Source organism: Anoplopoma fimbria, chromosome 9 (assembly GCF_027596085.1).
Source record: "Anoplopoma fimbria isolate UVic2021 breed Golden Eagle Sablefish chromosome 9, Afim_UVic_2022, whole genome shotgun sequence".
In the NCBI taxonomy this organism is placed as follows: domain Eukaryota; kingdom Metazoa; phylum Chordata; class Actinopteri; order Perciformes; family Anoplopomatidae; genus Anoplopoma; species Anoplopoma fimbria.
Genome location: NC_072457.1, coordinates 11729203 through 11747548, shown reverse-complemented (window position 1 = coordinate 11747548; position 18346 = coordinate 11729203). Strand labels below are relative to the sequence as shown.

General features: G+C 43.9%; 1 protein-coding gene across 2 annotated transcripts in view; it reads left to right on the top strand.

Moving 5' to 3' along the window:
• lef1 (lymphoid enhancer-binding factor 1) overlaps nucleotides 1–16506 on the top strand; it is a 42976-nt gene extending 26470 nt beyond the window's left edge. Inside the window, exons 5-11 of one of the 2 annotated variants that reach the window (XM_054604183.1) lie at nucleotides 946–1036; nucleotides 2564–2683; nucleotides 3418–3580; nucleotides 4422–4529; nucleotides 6354–6396; nucleotides 6994–7035; nucleotides 14988–16506. In XM_054604183.1, coding sequence (XP_054460158.1) covers nucleotides 946–1036; nucleotides 2564–2683; nucleotides 3418–3580; nucleotides 4422–4529; nucleotides 6354–6396; nucleotides 6994–7028 — 560 coding nt within the window. In that variant the 3' untranslated portion in view covers nucleotides 7029–7035; nucleotides 14988–16506. Of the gene's footprint in view, nucleotides 1–945; nucleotides 1037–2563; nucleotides 2684–3417; nucleotides 3581–4421; nucleotides 4530–6347; nucleotides 6397–6993; nucleotides 7036–14987 lie in introns of both variants that reach the window. The other variant, XM_054604182.1, reaches the window with a different exon arrangement.
• The last annotated feature ends 1840 nt before the right edge of the window (nucleotides 16507–18346 follow it).

Genomic DNA, 18346 nt, shown 5'->3' with positions numbered 1-18346 from the left:
TGTGTGTGTGTGTGTGTCTCTGTGTCTCTCTCTCTCTCTCTCTCTCTCTCTCTCTGTGTGTGTGTGATTTTCCTGATCTCTACAGACTGTCAATCTGATTATTATTTGCTCTGCTCTTAAAAAACATATGAAATAGGTGTCTCACAAGAGGACATGAGTTGCCTCAGATTTAGTTAAATATGAATCATGTTACAGCCCAATTCTCAAATCTTTTAACAAAAAAAAAAAAAAAAAAAAGGACCCCTCGACCTTGAAACCCGACAGGAGCAGACGAGCTGGAGATGGAGGAGCTTAGTCCTGAAGATCCACCGACAGTTAGTCTAAGTCAATCCCGTGTCTACAGGGAGAGCTGCAGCCTCTGCCACAAAGAGGAAGCCTCAATTAACCAGCTTAAAGATGCTGAGACACACTGGAAGGACTCTGGCTAAACAGGGGAAATATTATCCTCTTTTTACTGGATGATAATGTGAGGTCAAGAAGCGTGTTCAAGCCCCGACATGTGCGCTGTCCTTGACTTGTAGTGGAGTAGGGTGGGAAGGAGTAATAGCTTTTAAAGGATACAATATGCACAATAATATTATACAATACAATTGGCAAAGTTATGACTAAAATCAGAATTGATTCAAATAATATGTTAACAAGACCTGACAAAGCATTCAAGGCAAACTTTTGGTAGTTTGTACTGTTTGTATATAATCTTGTATATCATTAGAAGTTTTTATTTATTTATTCTAATCTTATTTCAATGTTCTTCGCAATGGGATTTATAATTACCCTTATTAAGGCCACAAACGGAAAAGCGTTGATCTAACAATAAAGTTGTTCTCAGTGTTTCAGGCACATTTCGATTGGTAACTTAGATCCACAGGATGCATATGCATACGTGAAAAAAATGTAACCTGAATACTTTCTAACAGTTGTGTACCTTTTTTGTTGCCTGTCTAGGAATGCCAAGGCATCACCACGGACCAGACATGACCAACTTCTACTCCCTGTCTCCTGGAGGAGTCGGGCAGCTCACGCCACCGCTGGGATGGTGAGTCAGACAGACAAAAGCAAAAAGCATGCTCAGTTGATTCATGTAAACAAGGAGCAATTACAATCCCGTCTCTTCACATCAGATGCTCACTGACACTGTGCTAGCTTTAATGGAGGACTGCTGGCCTGCAGCAGCCTACACAGGGAGGTCTGCTTCTGGCTGTTCCTGCTGCGGCTTCAGCCACACTGCTCCTCTGTATGCCCAGCACATGTCAAACACATCACCGCATACATGCCCCTGCATAACCATATGGCTTCTTAGCCCCCATCAAAGCTTCCTGGAAGTACTTCTCTCTCTCTCTCTCTCTCTCTCTCTGCATCCTTGTCAATGCCATTCCTTCACTTTTTTTTCTCTCTTGTTCTCAACATATCTTACCCTCTTTCTTCTTCCTCTCTATCTCTTTATCTGTCAGCATGATGTTTGTAAAGAGGGGGCTTCAGGCACACGCTGAGTGAAGCCAGATGTAAGGTGTAGGATCAGGCGACAGTTGAAGCTCATGCACTTCTGCTTTCCTCCTCCTTATATCTGACTTGGGGTTTATTTTTGTTTTAGGAACTTTATTCAAATTTAAGAACTTTTCCGTCACTTTTCCTGCTGAGAAACCTAATTTTGGATCGTTGGTCATAGTTTTACACCACAACAAGTCCATGTGCTGAAGAAGCATTGTGTTTGCAGAACTAAACATTGCTGATCTATACATTTCATGCTCCACAAGAATCTTAGTTTCTATAAAATCTTTGTATTGAAAACCAGCAACCAGTAGATTAAAACACAACCACAGCAGAAGTGAGTGTTATACGAACACACAGACATTATGGACCCACTGATGGACTGATGACAACAAACAAAATCTACGATTCATTATTTCAGAAGAAGGGTCTCAAAACGTTTGAGCCAGGAAAGAAACGCATATCTAAAAAATGTGTCCCCATGTTATGGATATTCAAAGCACTTTTGAAAATTGAAACAGATTTAAAGAACTGAAGACAACATAAAGTTTATCTTCGCTTGATCTTCGTTTTTCTCGGAGAATAAAAGTCATACACAGGCACAACATAATGAAACTCTCCCAACCATGAGTCTTTGGACACACAATAGCATTGAGGGCAAAACAAACATGTACAATTTAAATGATCATAAAAACCAGTAGTACCCAACCTTTTTAAAGAGTGATCCCATAATATGAAGCATTTCATCGTGACCCGCTCTAATATTGAAGGAAAGAAGATGATGAAATCAAGCTGAAAAAAGATCTAGAGCTAAAATAACTGTACACACAAGCTACTACAGCCAGTGACGACTCAGTCGTTGCCACAGTCTTTTTTTTGGCTGAAATAATTTTTTTTATATTAAGCATTTATCTTCAAGAAAATAAATATGTTTTAACAGATCTCTTTCCTTGTTTGTGTACGCTGTTGCAAGTGTGCACCTACTGTCACTTGACATTTAGGGGACCCTTTCCATGCTACTGTCCTTCTTGGTCCTCTTTAATTAATCCCAGCCTGCTGTCTGCTGTTATTGCAGGTTCTCACACCACATGGTGCCCGGCCCCCAAGGTCCCCACGCCACAGGGATCCCCCACCCGGCCATCGTCAACCCACAGGTCAAACACGAGCCTCCGCATGAAACAGACATCATGCACATGTGAGTCCTGCAAACACAAAATACCTTCATCAAAACAACTGACTTTCAGGTATTCGTGCACTCCACCATCACAGTAGGCCATTGCTGAACAAACCCTCTGTCGGAGCCTTGTTCTCGTTCCCTTGATGTGAACAGATAAGCAGCGAGGGCCCGCGCTCTACTGATAACAGGCCTATGCTTCATTTGGCCTCAGGGATCACAACACTCTTAGCACTCAGCAACAGATACAGGTCCTAGATTAGTGCTCAGATGAAATGAATTCACATCCCCAAGTGTGTGCAGTGGGAAGTGCTGAGAGTACCCTGAAGTAGTTATCGCTGATATTTCCATTATTCATGGCCATCCCAGCACCAAGACTATACTAGTATCAAAAAGGTTGTTAGAAAGTAAGTCAGGAGTGGGAGCAGAGTGTTTTTGAGCGTGAGCATTTGGCTTTAAGCGATTGCCAATGTGTGCGGCGGACGAGGAGGTTTGGTTGCCATTACTGGTGAAGTAATCGCTCCGCATTAAGGGGCTGCGACTGTGCAACTGCACATGATTAAAGAGGCAGGGGCCCCGTTGCGTGCCTCGCCATTGGCTGAGCGCAACCAGACCCTCGCTGCTTTTGTCGCCATAACGGCACCACAGTTTCCCTCCTCTGTTGCTTTGCTCTTTCATTCTCTCATTTTCTAACTAATTTGTTTCCTTCTTTCTCTTTACCTCCATCCATGTTGTTTTTTTATTTCCTTTTACAGGAAACCCCAGCACGAACAGAGAAAGGAGCAGGAGCCTAAGAGACCGCACATCAAGAAGCCGCTAAACGCCTTCATGCTCTACATGAAAGAAATGCGTGCGAATGTGGTCGCCGAGTGCACGCTGAAGGAGAGCGCTGCCATCAATCAGATCCTGGGACGAAGGGTAGGTCAAACATTATGTGTACACCGATGCACCGATCCCGGTCCCTTTGTCACTGTAGTTGATCTTTTTTTGATTGAGTTAAAATCACCAGGAGATCACAGTTGAAGCCGTGGGTCTAACGAGTCCGCATGGACGGACTTCCCAGCCCCAATTAGTTTAAAAAGTACAAAGCTTCCTCTCTCTATTAACATGCAGTCTTTTTTATGAACTAGTTGTGATTATTGTCATAATGATTGCCCCAGCCAATTACTTTCTCCTCCCCCCTCTCAGCAGCACAGATACATACTGCCTATCTAACTGACATTTAATCAAATTGGCTTTAATAAAACATGCCTGGATAATGGCACGGTTGGAAATGACAAAATTTGTTCCTTTTGAGGATTGGGAAAAGAGTGGAACCGCAGAGCCATGTTAAAAGCCTTAACGAATAGGCCGAGCGGTTGAGGCAGCCAGCCACAGCAAAGCCTAGTTTGTGGCCTGCATAGGGTAATTGCTCGCTGACATAGTTTGAATAAAAAGCGCTGCTAAATTGGAACCAGTGTTTTGATATGAAATCAAAGTTTTTTTTTTTCTCCCTTCTCTTCTCTGCCTCCCTCTGACTCTTGTGCATGTTAATCTCTTCATCATGTGTCCCCCTTCTTCTTTCTATATTTTATCCCCTTTTTCTTTTTCTACACCAAAGGTTTGGAAGTTGAAAAGATATCTTTTTTTTTTTTTTTTTTTTTTTTTTTTTTTTTTTACAAAAACACCAGCATACTTCTCTATGCAGGGAACATGCAATTGCATGCCAGTAATTGACTGTATGCTATTTCTCTCCCTAATCTCCTTTGTACTGAAACAGTGGCATGCTTTATCTCGGGAAGAGCAAGCTAAGTATTATGAGCTAGCCCGCAAGGAACGGCAGCTCCACATGCAGCTCTACCCAGGCTGGTCCGCTCGAGATAATTATGTAAGTATCAACAGAACAGATTGGCAGAGGTGCGTGCGCGTGTGTGTGTGATGTGTGTTGATTTATGTTTGTTTGTTTATGTCAGCGTTGCATGACTTGTTCTTTAAATGACACACAGTAGTGACACACACACTAATTCACACCAGTCGGCCCCAATGCTAATGGGGTCCATTTGTGGACCCTTTTGTTTCGGCCTGATGTGTAATTCATAACACTGTGATTATATTACCATCTGCGGTAAAAGGATCGCAGACATTATCATTGCCACAGAGAGTGAAAACTGCCTGGTAATGGTTATGCTAGTCTTTGATGTTCCATATCAGCACGGAGCTTTGGATGTAAAAAGCACCTGTTAGACTGAGTTGATGAGGCCGGATCGCACATACAGCATTCAGCAGCAGCAACCTTTTGCTCCTCTAGCTGCCCATTTTGTTTGTGAATGCAGGAGGTTCAGCTGCATTTAAGATGCAGCCTGTTTATTACGTGTATATCACCGTATGCATGCCTACGTGTTTGTGTATTTCCTCGGAAGCTGTCAAATCTGTCTGAGTATGTGGCGTGTATGAATTTGTGAGAGAGAGCACCAGCCTTTATTAAAAGTGTGGCTCCGGCACTCACGTTCACTCCACCACCAAAGTGCTTTTGTGGTGTTTATCTGCCTCCCCTCGGACACCGACAGCATCCTCCCCCCTTCTTCTGCCTCCAATGCTCCACCGCCAAAAAATGCCTCGCTGAGGGGGGAAGACAGTTTCACAGCTCTGCTCCCAGTGACGCACAGCACAGTTACAGATACACAACATCAGCCAGTGACAGTCAGCCCAGTTTACCATTTAAATTTCCAGCTTTGTTAGTACAAACATATTTGACGGGTAGGAAATAGAAAAAAATAGTAGAGGCATGGCTTTCTACTTGGCATACCAAAGAGATAAAGGGAAGCGATATGTTCAACGCAAAACATTTCTTACATGTACATTTTGTATCCCTGAGAGTGCTGTTCTGCGACCCCTCCCACAAACAAACAATCTTCAGCTGTACACAGGCAGCACATCATGCCTGGAAACACCCAAAAATAGGTAACGCACTGGCACGGACTGGAGCGTGTGGCGTTCATAGTTTTGCTGTGTATCCCCTCTCTCATCCTTTTTCTCTCACCCACTCTCACTTAGTCTGTCTCTTCCCTGTCTGCCGCAGCAGTAGAAGGCAGATTAGCTCATGAATAAGTGGATTAGCAGACTTTGCAGCAGGAAACCAAAGTGCTGCTCATATTTGACTAGAACGACTCTGCGCTGCTATCTATACCTATAGTCTCCCCCCTGGGGATTTAGCATAAGCTATAAATCCTTACACACTCCCACCACCTCGCTTGGAAAAAAAAAGAGTGGCACTCTTCACAGTCATTGAGCTAGACTAGCCTAATTACAGTGAGCATTTTTAATTGCACTTCATGTTAATATTTGTCATTAGAGGGACTTCAAAGGAAGTGGAAATATGACACAGACGGGTCACAGCAGCAGGACAAGCTGCCTACATTCTGTTAGGATGGCCACAACAAAAAAAAAAAGGGCTTAAAATGTATGAAATTAAGTCATTTCAAACCAGCTGAAAGCAGGCAGAGCACACTTAACATCAGCCCACACTCTTGGCCAGTGCGTCCCTCTCAGCGTTTCAGTTTGCGGTGGAGTCCGGAGTCCGGGGGATGCTGGTTGGATGCCCAGCAGGGGATGAGTGAACATGGCAGTCAGCAGCAGGATATCAGAGTGGTCTAGTGAGCGTGAGTGCTGGAGCCACACTTTATGTGTTCCTCTGTATATTTTTTAGGGAAAGAAGAAGAAGCGGAAGAGGGAGAAGATGCAGGAATCAGCCCCAGGTAAGCACGATCCTTCCAGTTCCTTCTCTTTGGTTTTTTTTGTCTGTTGCATTTTGAAGCTGTGAGTTACACCATCTTTCCATAGACAACACACCATCTTTTACAGTATACTGCTGCATTTGCACACAAGATGAGACAAAGGGCTATGAAACTGACAAGTAGCGGTATACACTAACAGAACTATCCTCATTCTGGCTCCAGTAGACTGGCTTGATTCTGTGCAGGCAGCATTATAGGTTTCCTTTGTATACATCCCACCATCCATTTGCCCTCTGCCCCTCTTTCATCCCCGTCTTCACAAACGACACCTACTTTGGGATTAGTCTGTCCATTCTATACGACTACTTATCAACTCTGGGCTTTTGCACTATTTGTTTACTACAGTGTGTCTTTCTGCTGACCTTGTTTAGCTGCGCTTATGAGGCTCCCCTCAGCACTGCAACTGTAATCCATAGAGAATTACATCTTAAGTAAAATGTCAGTATTTTATTTATTTTTGGGGGGTCTGTACACTGTGTAGGCCAAACGGGCGGTAAAGATCTATGCCGTCCAGATACCTTTTTAAATTATTTTTTTAAAAGATGCAATTTTCTGCAGGTACAGGCCAGAGAATGAAAACGGCGTACATCTGAGAATATGGTAAGACAAACCCTCTATCCGCTCCCTCTGTGATCAGTTCAGTATATGCCAAGTCTTTTTTATAAACTGCTAAACACTGACTTGAGAGTGTGTACTCACAGACTAATCCTGAAAAGGTCCACCCTAACCTCGCCATAGTCATTGTGCCAGTGGTGTTAAGGCCTGAGGAGGGATTGAGCTTTGTGTGTGGAGTTTGCTCAAAGGCCTCAGCACAATACCCACTGGATTTTATGTTTTTGTTTGTGTGCAAACGTGCATGTGTGTGCATGTTGAATGGGTCAATCCAATGTTTCTGTGTTGAGCACTGGTTGGATTAAAGGTCAGATGCTGTGTCAGCAGTTTGTGGCTTATGTTTCTTCCATCAGGAGTCAGGAAAACGTCCAAATAAAAAGGGATTTGAAATCTATTGCTTAATAAATCATACAGCTCACGCACTCAGTGTTTTCTAAACATGGACCAAATAATACATCTGAAAACACTTTTACTCGCCCAGAACAGTTTTTTTGTTTTGTTTTTTACTGCTGTTGGAGGCTAAGACGTCAGCGCTCGGTCCCATATGGACTACATGTGTTGTCTCCCTCTGCATCTTTGTGAGGCAGAGCAGGATTCAGCAGCTTTTTTGGCAGGAACTTAATGAGATGCTATACCTTAATAAGATTTCATGGTATCTGGGGTTTCACGGTGTATATAATACCTTCATAACAAAGGCACTCGGTAGTCGTCTTTTTTACATGTGAATGATATGCTGAGATATATTGATTCAGATGACATGTCAAACCCGCACTGAACTGTCACCTATCCTTTTTTTTTTTTTTTATTGAAAGAAGGATTAACGTTCTCAATATGTGGCAAAGGCAACTCTATTTCCAGTCTTCCTTACTCTCTCTGGATCCTTTTTCTCCTCCCCCCACTCTCCCCCCCTCTGGTAGCATCCTGTTGTTCCGCTCCCTTTCGGCAGCAGAAAAAGCCGGGCAGATGTGACAAATCTGGTCTTACGTCGAAATCACCTCAACCAGACAAAGGTTTTCCACATGATCGATTCCTGACCCCGGTCGCTCTCTCTGAACCCCGAAATTGGGCCGCTTTTTCTTTTCTTTTTTTTTTTTCTACTCCTTTTTTCTCCGCCACAGTCGGTTTTCAAAGCTCAGAGAGAGCGGGCGCTAAAAAGCACTTTATCTCTGATCCAATAATTAGCAGCGCCTAGCCGCAGCGGGATGGACACCCTTGCTGATTCTCAGTGACAGCCTTAAACTAATATGCATAATACCAAGGATACTGCCACAACTCCCCAAGCCCTCAATTTATGCAGATCCCAAAGAGCTGGATTGAGGTTAGCTTGGTGTAGACGCCAAAAAAACATCTTTAAATGAACTCGTTTGTCTATTTTTCTTTTCATCTGCCCCGGCCTCTACCCCGTCTGTCTGTCCTCCATATGAAAAAAAACTGATAGTCAAACTGATAGGAAATTTGTTATTGAGTAAATTTCTAGACAAAACTTCAACACCTTTTTGTGTCATACACAGTGAACATTTACCACATTGGATTTTATTTATAGTGCTTCCACAGTCACCATAAAGATTATTCAACATAACAAAGTGAAATGCTCCAGTCTAGGTGGATTTTATGAATGGAAAAATTCACTGAAAACAACTTCATATTAACATATTTTTTGGCTTCTGCTGATTTTTTTATTTTTTTTTTCTGCCTCTGAGCCAAACCAGGAGTTGAGTAGTGGAGCAGTGTTTTATGGCATGACGTTGGTTCCCGTTGTTATCTTAAGCATGTCAAACACTGGGCCCGCCACACAGCTGGCTCTCACCACAGTGGAACGGCACTCTGAGAAGTCATTACTCTGACAATGTGAAATTAGGGTTTCTGTCTCTTCCCATCATCACCCCACGCCCAAGCCCCCCCCTTTTTACGTACACTGACTGGAAATGTGCAGTTTTACTCCTCCGTTCCTCACTGTTTCTGCACACTCCTTCATTTAGTTTCTCTCTTTCTTTTGCTTCCCCTCGTGCTGTTTGCCTTTTGTGTGACTAAGCCCGCTGATTCACAGCCTTTTGAGATAGTTGTCTGGCCGAGACACATACATGCCCTCGAGGCTTTCTCCGAATTCAGCCACTTCAAACTTATTACACGGGGGGGGGAGACACTTTTAACAATGGTGGCCTTTTAATCTTGCTTTCAAGGGTCTTGGAGTTGCAAACACTTGCAAACTTTAATAAGACTGCATTCGAGTCTTCTTGCTTGGACTCTTATGAAGATTCTCTTTTGTTGTCAAACAAAATGGATGTCTCCTCAAACCGTTTTGCCCTAATACTTGGGCAAGAGGCTGCGTTTTTAATCACATGATCCATGAACCATCTTTAAATGATGCTTTACAATCGGTAAAGTCTGGTAAGTCCAGCGAGGGTCAGTTCTAACCTCATGTCCTCGTCCAGAGACATGAAAGAAAAAGAGGAGCTTTGGTGGCCACTCTTTCTCTCTCTCTCTCTCTCTCTCTCTCTCTCTCTCTCTCTCCCCTCTCTCTGTCTCCGTCGTGCCCCGGCTCTGCTCCCTCTGATGTGTGCAGCCAGAAGTCAGCTGTCAGAAGACTTTGATGAGCGACGAGGGAAGAAGAGGAGAGAGGAGGGCATGAGTGTGTTGGGGGGGGGGGGGGGGGAGCGTAAGAAAAGGGGCCAAAAGAAAATCCCTCATTCTCTCGAGTTCTCAGTTTACCCAATCTCTCTCAACTGCCACTCACCCTTCAGTCTCCATCTCCCATTTCTCCCCTCTCTTTCTCTCTCTTTATTTGTCGCCTCTCATCTTCTCTCTCTCAGACCCTCATCACTCTCTCTCTCTCTCTCTCTCTCTCTCTCTCTCTCTCTCTCGCACATCTGAGCAGCCAGCCACACACTCCGCCTGCAATTAGGCAAGATTCAGCGTCTGCCTCGATTTCCCCGAGTCGTTTCAATTTGGCACCGAGCCTCTAGGCCACCGCGGCACAGCCCAGTGCCTCCTCGGCCCGCCTTATTAGTGACCTAGGATAATTGGGGAAGGAATCCGGATTGCAAAACAGACTCTGGGTCTCGCTTTGAGCAGGGCACAGGAGATGAGAGGATGTTTTTAAAACTGTACTCTTTCACACATTAAAAAAAAAAAAAAATATGAGTGGGAGGCTTAAATCAGAGCAACCCCCACCCAGCTAATGTTTCCGTGGGTAGGAAGTAGAATCGTAAATGTTCACCCCCACACACAGTCCTCCCATCCTCTCACTCCCCCTGACCTCCACAAAGCCTGCTCTGTGAAGAAAAATGACCCTCTCAGCACTTAGTATATGGACTTCCAGAGGGTGGCAGTATGTCAAACTCTGTGTAATTCAAGTATGTGGTTTTAGCTTAGAAGTACAAATCTTTTACACTGACATGGTTGTCTTATATTGGCCCTGGCAACCTTATGTGACACTTCGGAGGGGGGCTATAACCCTCTTAAAGGTCTTTGTTTACACGTGAGAAGTGCAGCTATAGTGCTCCCATTGTTTAGACTGGGGCTTGAATATTGTTTTGATTGAGTCACGGGCCTATTGTGTTGTGGTTTGGCCAGCTGCAGTAACAGTATGAGGGTCCAGTCTCTTGGCTTTTTTTGTGATGTCTTCTCCACTTCCTCTCTTTCTCTCTCCGTCTGTACCTCTTAAACCCCCCCTGACCTCACCCCCGTGGCGGAGATATGTGACTTTATAAGACGCTCCCCTTGTGACATGCTTATCTCTCTGAATGAAAGGCCCCTAGGCAACACAGGGACACAGACTGGAAAAAGTGACAGTGGAACTGAAGGAAGCAGTGTTTATTTTTATTTTACTCTAATCATTCTGTCCATTGTAGAAGGATTAACCTTAAACCTCAAGTGCAGCACAATCGCTTGTTTTTTTCTTTCACTCATTTTCTGCCGCTTTGCTTCCCTCTGTCTTTGCTCCTCCTTTTCCTGCTCCTCTCCTCTGTCCTGACGGAGAATATGAGTGGCGGTGGAGGCCTTTGAAGCGAGACCACAGCAGAGGCAGCAGTTATTGTGCCGGCTCTTTGAATGTGGCCCCCACCCCCAACCCCATCCCCTTCTCCCGACATCCCCCGGCCTGCAGCGGCTCAGACTGAGCTGTTCGAGGGCACACAGCCAGACTTCAGCTGCCCCGGCCCCCCAGCGATGCCGCCTCAGATGTGGGCAACGCCCCCTCCTCCTCCCACACCCTCCTGTACTCCCATAGTCTCACCCACACATGCCTGAGGTTTGGGGTTTTTTAGTGACTCCCCCTCCCCGTTCCCCCTTTTGACCACAACCAGACCCCACCCTTCCCTTCTCTCCAGTATTTAACACAGACACCGTCTTTTCTCCTCCTTCTCTTCACCCTCACCCTCCAGTTTCAGCCCCTCCTGACTTGACTTGTTAGTTTCTGATAGCCCCTTGTGGAAAATATACATCCCCCTGAGTCTGCCTTTTTCATTGGAGGTTAAAAATTTCAAAGCTTTTTTTTTTTTTAAAGAGGCGATTTCTTTTATGTGTAAGGTCTCGGAGCTGAAAAATGTGCTGACAGTGCAGAGCGTTTTGTTTCAAACGTTGCTTTGTCTTCCAGGTGCTATATATTTTTTTTTTTTATTGCCCTGCCCATTTTCTTTTTTTTCTCATTTCTTTAAGAGCAGTGCTGCTACAAATGTATTTAGAGGAGGTTCCTTTGAAGAGGTGTCTCCAAAGCCAGCTGTATGTTCGAGGCCACGGTCACTGCCGTGCCAAAACACGCCACCGCACCAGACTTAAATCTAAATGTGTGGACAATTATACTTACTAGAGCTCGCAAGTCTTTTCGTCTGAGTCAGACTGAGCTGACCTCAGTCGATGATGTAACAAAGTAATGCCACTTATTGTTTTCTGGAATCTTGAAATTAAAAAGGTGGGCAGCGGCTTCAGCATTCATGACCTCATCAGATTTGAAAGACACTGACGGAAATGTTGGTTCTGTTTCTTTCTAAACACACGACACTCATCAGTGATGGTTGATGTGAATTGTACTTCATCCATCAGTTTGTCAAGGGTCAGAAAATGAATTGATAGTTGAACAAGTAAAGTCAACATTTTTAGTTTTTTCACTGTTGGTCGATCATAAAAAAGCCCTTTGTTGCTTTGGGAAATTGTGCTGTCATTTCTAATCAATCTTTAGACGAAAAGATCAAATGATAAATTTGGGGGGAAAAATCACGGATAAACAGGTAATAAAGAATTTGCAGCATTTCCTGTGAACATGAATTAAAAGTGAGTGAGTGATTTTTGCACCCTGACTTTGACCTGACAGATAAAGGATGATTCCGGTTGATTACAACTTGTAGTTATTTTCTGAATTTTGGTAAGATTGTAGTCACTAGGATAATTGCTGAGTTTCTGTTTTCCCTCCAAATTAAGTGATTCAGAAAATCATGTGACTACACTTGTCTCTTGCCCTTCTTTCTAGCGACATTGCCATGTTCCCAGTTCTTAACAGTTACTGATAAAAAAAGATGGCCAAATCTACAAAAATCAGTTGTAATCAACCAGATCCGTCTTTGAAGATGACTATGACATGTCTTTACTTGCATCGCTCTCTATCTTTAGTCTTTCCCTCTCGTTTCTCCTCCAAATCCCCGTCTTGTCTCTGCCATGGTAAAGTCTGCGCCTCAGCCTGTGCTGGAGACACCTCTCTCCACTTGACTTATTTTTAGAGTAATTTGTCGGCTGTGTTTTCCTTTTTAATGGCACCAAAAGAAACCCCAGAGCTGTGTGTGCTAAGAGAGAGAGAGAGAGAGAGCAGAGAGAGAGGAGCTGAGGAGGTGGGTGGGGCGGTGGGTTTGGAGGTTAGGGGGCTATAAGGCAGGCGGGCCCCAGCTGCGGCCGCTTTGATTTGGCCTGGGAGGTGAAAGCGCCGATTGAGACGCGAGGGTTGTGCCAGTTATCTTAACCTCCCACACTTCAAAAGCTGGGCGAGAGTTTGTCCGACTCCTTTCCCTCCTCCCTCCCTCCCTCCCTCCGTCCCGTAGCGGGAAAAGGAATTGGGGGAGAGAGAAGTGGGGGGAGACTAAACCTTCGCTAGCCCTCTGAACAGAGGAGCGTTTCATTTCCTGCACAAAAAAAAAAAGTCTAGCCGGCATTCCTGAGCGCGAATGTAGAGGGAGGAGGAGGAGAGGAGGAGGAGGAGGAGGAGGAGAAGGAGAGGAGGGGTCAAGTTGCTCCTGAATCCCAGTGTTTGTGTCGGCTGGACCTTGTGAAGAGCTGGCCTGGTGCCCCCTACAACCAACCACCACGCAAGAACACATCCCTGCTGTTACCACCAACTGCACACACACACACACACACACACACACACACACACACACACACACACACACACACACACACACACACACACACACACACACACACACACACACACACACACACACACACACACATTTCTCGCCCCGTAGCCCCTCAGGCCTCTTCCCCAGGCAGGAAGGCCAAAGCTTTTCATGTCTGCGGTGGGGGAAGGAAAAATGCTCCCCAGGAAACAGGGTGCAGTGGCGGGCGTGCGGGCCCGCTTTGAGATCCTGGGATGAAAAGAGAGAGGGCGGGCGGAGGTAAATAAAAGCGACAGGGGCTCTCTCTCTCTCTCTCTCTCTCTCTCTCTCTCTCAGCGCTCTGCTTTCAGCGCTATGCTGCTTTCAGTCTCTGCTCTTTGCAGCTCGGGGTCAGCTCTCCTCGGGAAAGGTGGCCTCTGTCCTGTTCCCTTTTATCCACATGTGGTAAAGCAGTCTGCAGGGTGGTGTGTGTGTGTGTGTGTGTTAAGACTTTTCGAGTGTTAAGATGCAGCGAGCAGCAGGGCTCAGCTGACTTCTCTCCTACAAAAACACACTCTTGGCTTTGCCACAAGAGAAAAAGCAAACTAATACAGCTTCTCTTTCCTTTTTTCGTCTTCACAAAACATCCATCTTTTCTTTTTTTTTTTTTTTTTTTTTTGTCGCAGGAGGCATCCATCCACCTCTGTCTCTGCCTCTCCACTTTGATCACAGATTCTATTTGATGCTGCTCGGGTTTAAAATAACTCTCCTTGGCTTGTCAATAACTGAAGCTAACTCTGTTATGTTAGCTCGAGCACAGATCATGACAGGGAAAGAAACACTTTTGCAGCATGACAAACAATTTTCCCACCAGGGAAAGGGGCCAATTCAGTCTGAGCCCAGTGAAGTGGATGGAGCAGTCAGGTTACATTTTTTTACACCGCCCTGTCAATCTGCACCTGAACCGCGTTGGCTCAGATTACAAATTACCAACATAGTTCCATGAACTCTGCTAGTTTACCTGGGTCACTGCAGCGATCCTCCTGTGTGGAGACTGTTTTCCTCGTCTTGTTTTCCCATCGCCCACCTGCAGCGGCAGCCTAAATGTCAACCAGAAGCTACACAATCAGAGGCGTCGCCTTGAGAGAGTGAGAGGAGGGATGAGTCAGTCAGGGGAGGGCAAAGAAGAGCGTAGCACTGCCAGCTGGGTCACGGCAACCCCCATGTCGGACTAGATCAAAGCCAGACCGGCCCACATCCTGTCGCTGACCTATGACCCCTCTGTAGTTCAGCGCTTTGGCTCCACACAGCTGCAAAGGCTTTCATTCAATCAGCTGTAACACTACGAAGATAAAAATAATTGACGATGTAGATGGTAATGACAGGTATTTTGTCCCTCCATGAACCCGGTAGGCACGCCTGCATGACGAGACACTTTTGAGTCATTCTGAGTCATCTTGGTATGTCTGGTTTCGGTTAACGTGTCTTGAATGTGACCAGTGTTTTGGTGTAAGTTACTGATGTGCCTCTCATTGTTTCCTTTTGTTGGTATACACATGCAGTGACTTCATAGTTGGGTTGATTTAAAAAGTTTTTTTTCTTTTGTCCCCGTCTTTGTTTTGTTTCTTTTCTCTCCAGGAGGAAAACGGAACAATTTCTCCACATGCAAAGCGAAGGCAGCAGCTACGGGCCCTCTGCTTGAGATGGAGGCCTGTTAGATTCCATGAAGACCCTTAAATCTCCAACCTGACGCCTCCAGTTCTCAGAGGATACCCACCCCCCACCCCCTACACCCATCTCTCCCCTAACCCCACCTAACCCCTACTCCCCTTTCCTTCAACACAGTCACATGCCACCACCTCCACCGAAAACACTTCACTGTTTGACTCCACTCCCGTCCTGAAGGCGCCCGCTGTGGAGACACTGAATTGAACTGAACAAGACAATCATGATTAGTAGGAGCACCCTCACGCAACCACGTTCTCTCACCGAAAAAAAAACCAAACAAACATCAATTTGACGTCTGTGTTTTGTCAGTTTCCTTTCACAATCAGCTTTACTGCAATCCCAGAGGCACGGCACTGAAAAACAGCAGCAATTTTGATGTGCGCACAAACTTCTCCACTGCACCGCCCGAACACCTGTCTCCAAGTTACTGTAAGTTATTTGTCACCTCGGTTCCTTTGTATAGTTCATTAGGCCGACATTCACTCCCCTGAACACCCCCACACACCCCCATTCTCTCCCTCTCTCCCTGGATTTTTGCGACCATTTGGGGTTTCGCCCGACCGACCAAACACCTCTTTCTAGACTGCACTAAGGAAGCCGGAGGAATCTCATCCTGTCTACGAAAAACGTCCTCAAGACGCCATTTTAGTTTGTTGCTGACCAGTTGGTGCAAAAAAGGATCAATGTTTTGATTTGCTTTTCATTTTAGACTGAATTTGATTTTGAATGCTTTTTTGTATCTTGAACCCTTGTTTCAATTTCTCGGTGTATATTTTAGTGATTTTGTTTTTTTTAAATATTGTTTTTTTTATATAGTGGTATATATGAAAATAAGCTTTGGACACAGGAAAGCCATTTTTCTTGTTGAAGCATCTTGCAGAAAATTGAAACTTAAGGCTTCTTTTGATAACTATTTGTAACAAATAGTGACCTCGAGTCTTGCTCAGATGTAAAATAATGCTCAGTATGTGTACTTTTTAAAACTGTCAGGATATGTCAATTTTCTTGGTATTTTTGCAGGCAACATTAGGACAAAGGCGAGAGTGACGGCTCAGAGGCCTATATTTTATTGTTCTAAAACATGACAAATGAAGCAGATATATATATTTACCCCAGCACTTGGCAGTCTTTCTTTTATTGCAATGGACCTTCGTCTTTTCTCTCTGGTAGCTAATAGTGTGGTCTTTAGCCATGTTGTTTATTCCATGCAAGCATCTCTGTAACATTATGATTTCAATGCTCTATTTTAGTATTACTTGATGAATTCCTTTTTTTTTTTTTTATTATCATATTTCGGGTCACTGTCATCTTGGACTAGCATTTTGCTTCCCAAGTGGTCATATTTGAACTGTTTCAACATGTTTCTGTTTTTTTTGTAAGAAAAATAAAAAAGGCACCATTGGCTCATTTGATCACTTGTGTGGTGGAAAGACCAGAGCTGGAAGTGCCAGATGTAGCAGTCTGTGTGTCATCCTTGGAGATTATAGTGTAATTATGCATAGGTGGTAGTGCTATGAATGTGCTGATGGTGTGACGAAGGTAACACACATTTTATAACATGTTTTAGTCTTTGTGGAAACTTTGAGCTTACCTTCAAAACTCCAAAGCACACAATGTTCGGGGCTACAGTGTTATTGTGATAATGGTAAAAAGACACGTGAGCATAAAAATCTTCATCAATTGTGTCAATTTAGAGGGTGATATTTTTATTCTCCTGTTTTTCAAAGTAAAATTGTCTCTAGACTTTTGTAAAAACTCTTAAGATAACAAATTAATATTTAAGTAAAAAATAGTTTTTATTAAACTGCCAAGATCAAAGGAAACTTGTATTTATAGGCAAATCTGAATTGTGTCTCTTAAGATACCATTTCAAGTAAAACAGCCCCACCTTGTGTTCATGTTGTGCACAGGACAACAACAGGACAATTTAAAGAGGCGAAACATTCCTAAAAGCATTTGACAAATAATTCATTTTATCAATTCCCAAATGCCAGGTTTGTCATATGCACAATTCTAACGAGTCTCTATTTCATGTGTTCGGATTAGCAAATACACCTTAAAAATGTACAGCAGCAAGTACCAATAGTACAACTAGAATATTAAGGGGGAAAAAAGGTTAAGTTTGATAAAGAGTACATAGGTTGTACGTATGCAGTAGTGGACCTCCTCTCAAAGTGCTTTTGCCTTATACTCCACTTTAATGTTTGAGATAAACTGCAGAATGATGAACATGCAGAGTTTCACACCAGAAGGCTGTTTTCACAGTTTCTCTCATCACTCGTCCGGTAGTGGCGGAAGTATTTAACAAAATGAAGTTTGTGCGCGTGGGAATAGCTGAGCATAAGACTGGATAAACGAGATTTTGATAATTGTTCATATAGTTTTGCTGTTGTTAAACCTGGACCCCATTCACTTCAATTCTCCAAGAATTTACCCCATTAATCGTGGTATGCAAGAAAAACATGTTCTACAAGAATGCAAGGTAACTTAACACGCAGTGATTCATTGATAAACAAATGCATTTGAAACAATACCAGACAATGTATTATCATTGAAAGCGGTGTGTTATTAAATCACTTGAAACCAAGCAGCACGCTTAAGTTCCGACACCTGCAGTTCATCGAATGGCCGCTAGAGGCTCCAACGAGGCGCGAAACCTCCAACTTTACTGCAGAAATCCACGTTTACAGCCTTTGTTCTATATATATATATATATATTTACATATTATTTCCCCATTCATGACAACTGTTGCAGGGTTGCATATTGATACAACCTCTATGTGTAAATAATATTGCTTACAGTTATGCGTAATTAAGGGCATCAAAGACAAAAAGAGACTTTTGTACTTAAAGGATTTTGTAAGATATCCACTTGATTTGTCTGATTTCAAACAGATGCAGCCTCGTTAACAGGTGCCAAGAGGAGCAGCAACGTGTCAGCAAAGTCAGAGAAGAAGAGGACTGGCTTGTTGACCTGTACAAAGAAATGGCCTTGAAAATGTTTTATGAGTAAATAAATACAATGAACACGTCTGTTACAGCTCAAGGATGTAAACAACACGTAAGTAAGTGCAGCTGAAGGCCTCAGGTCACATAAGTGAAAAAGATTTATCTTCCACATCAGTGTTTTTGTTGTACTGCCAATATGAATTTGACTGATGCTAGTAAATATCAGAGGCTTTGTGTTTTGCATGTTTAGCATAAATATTACCCAGCTCTGTATCTGCACAGTAGTCAACACCACTCCTACAATAAAGACAGACGCCAAG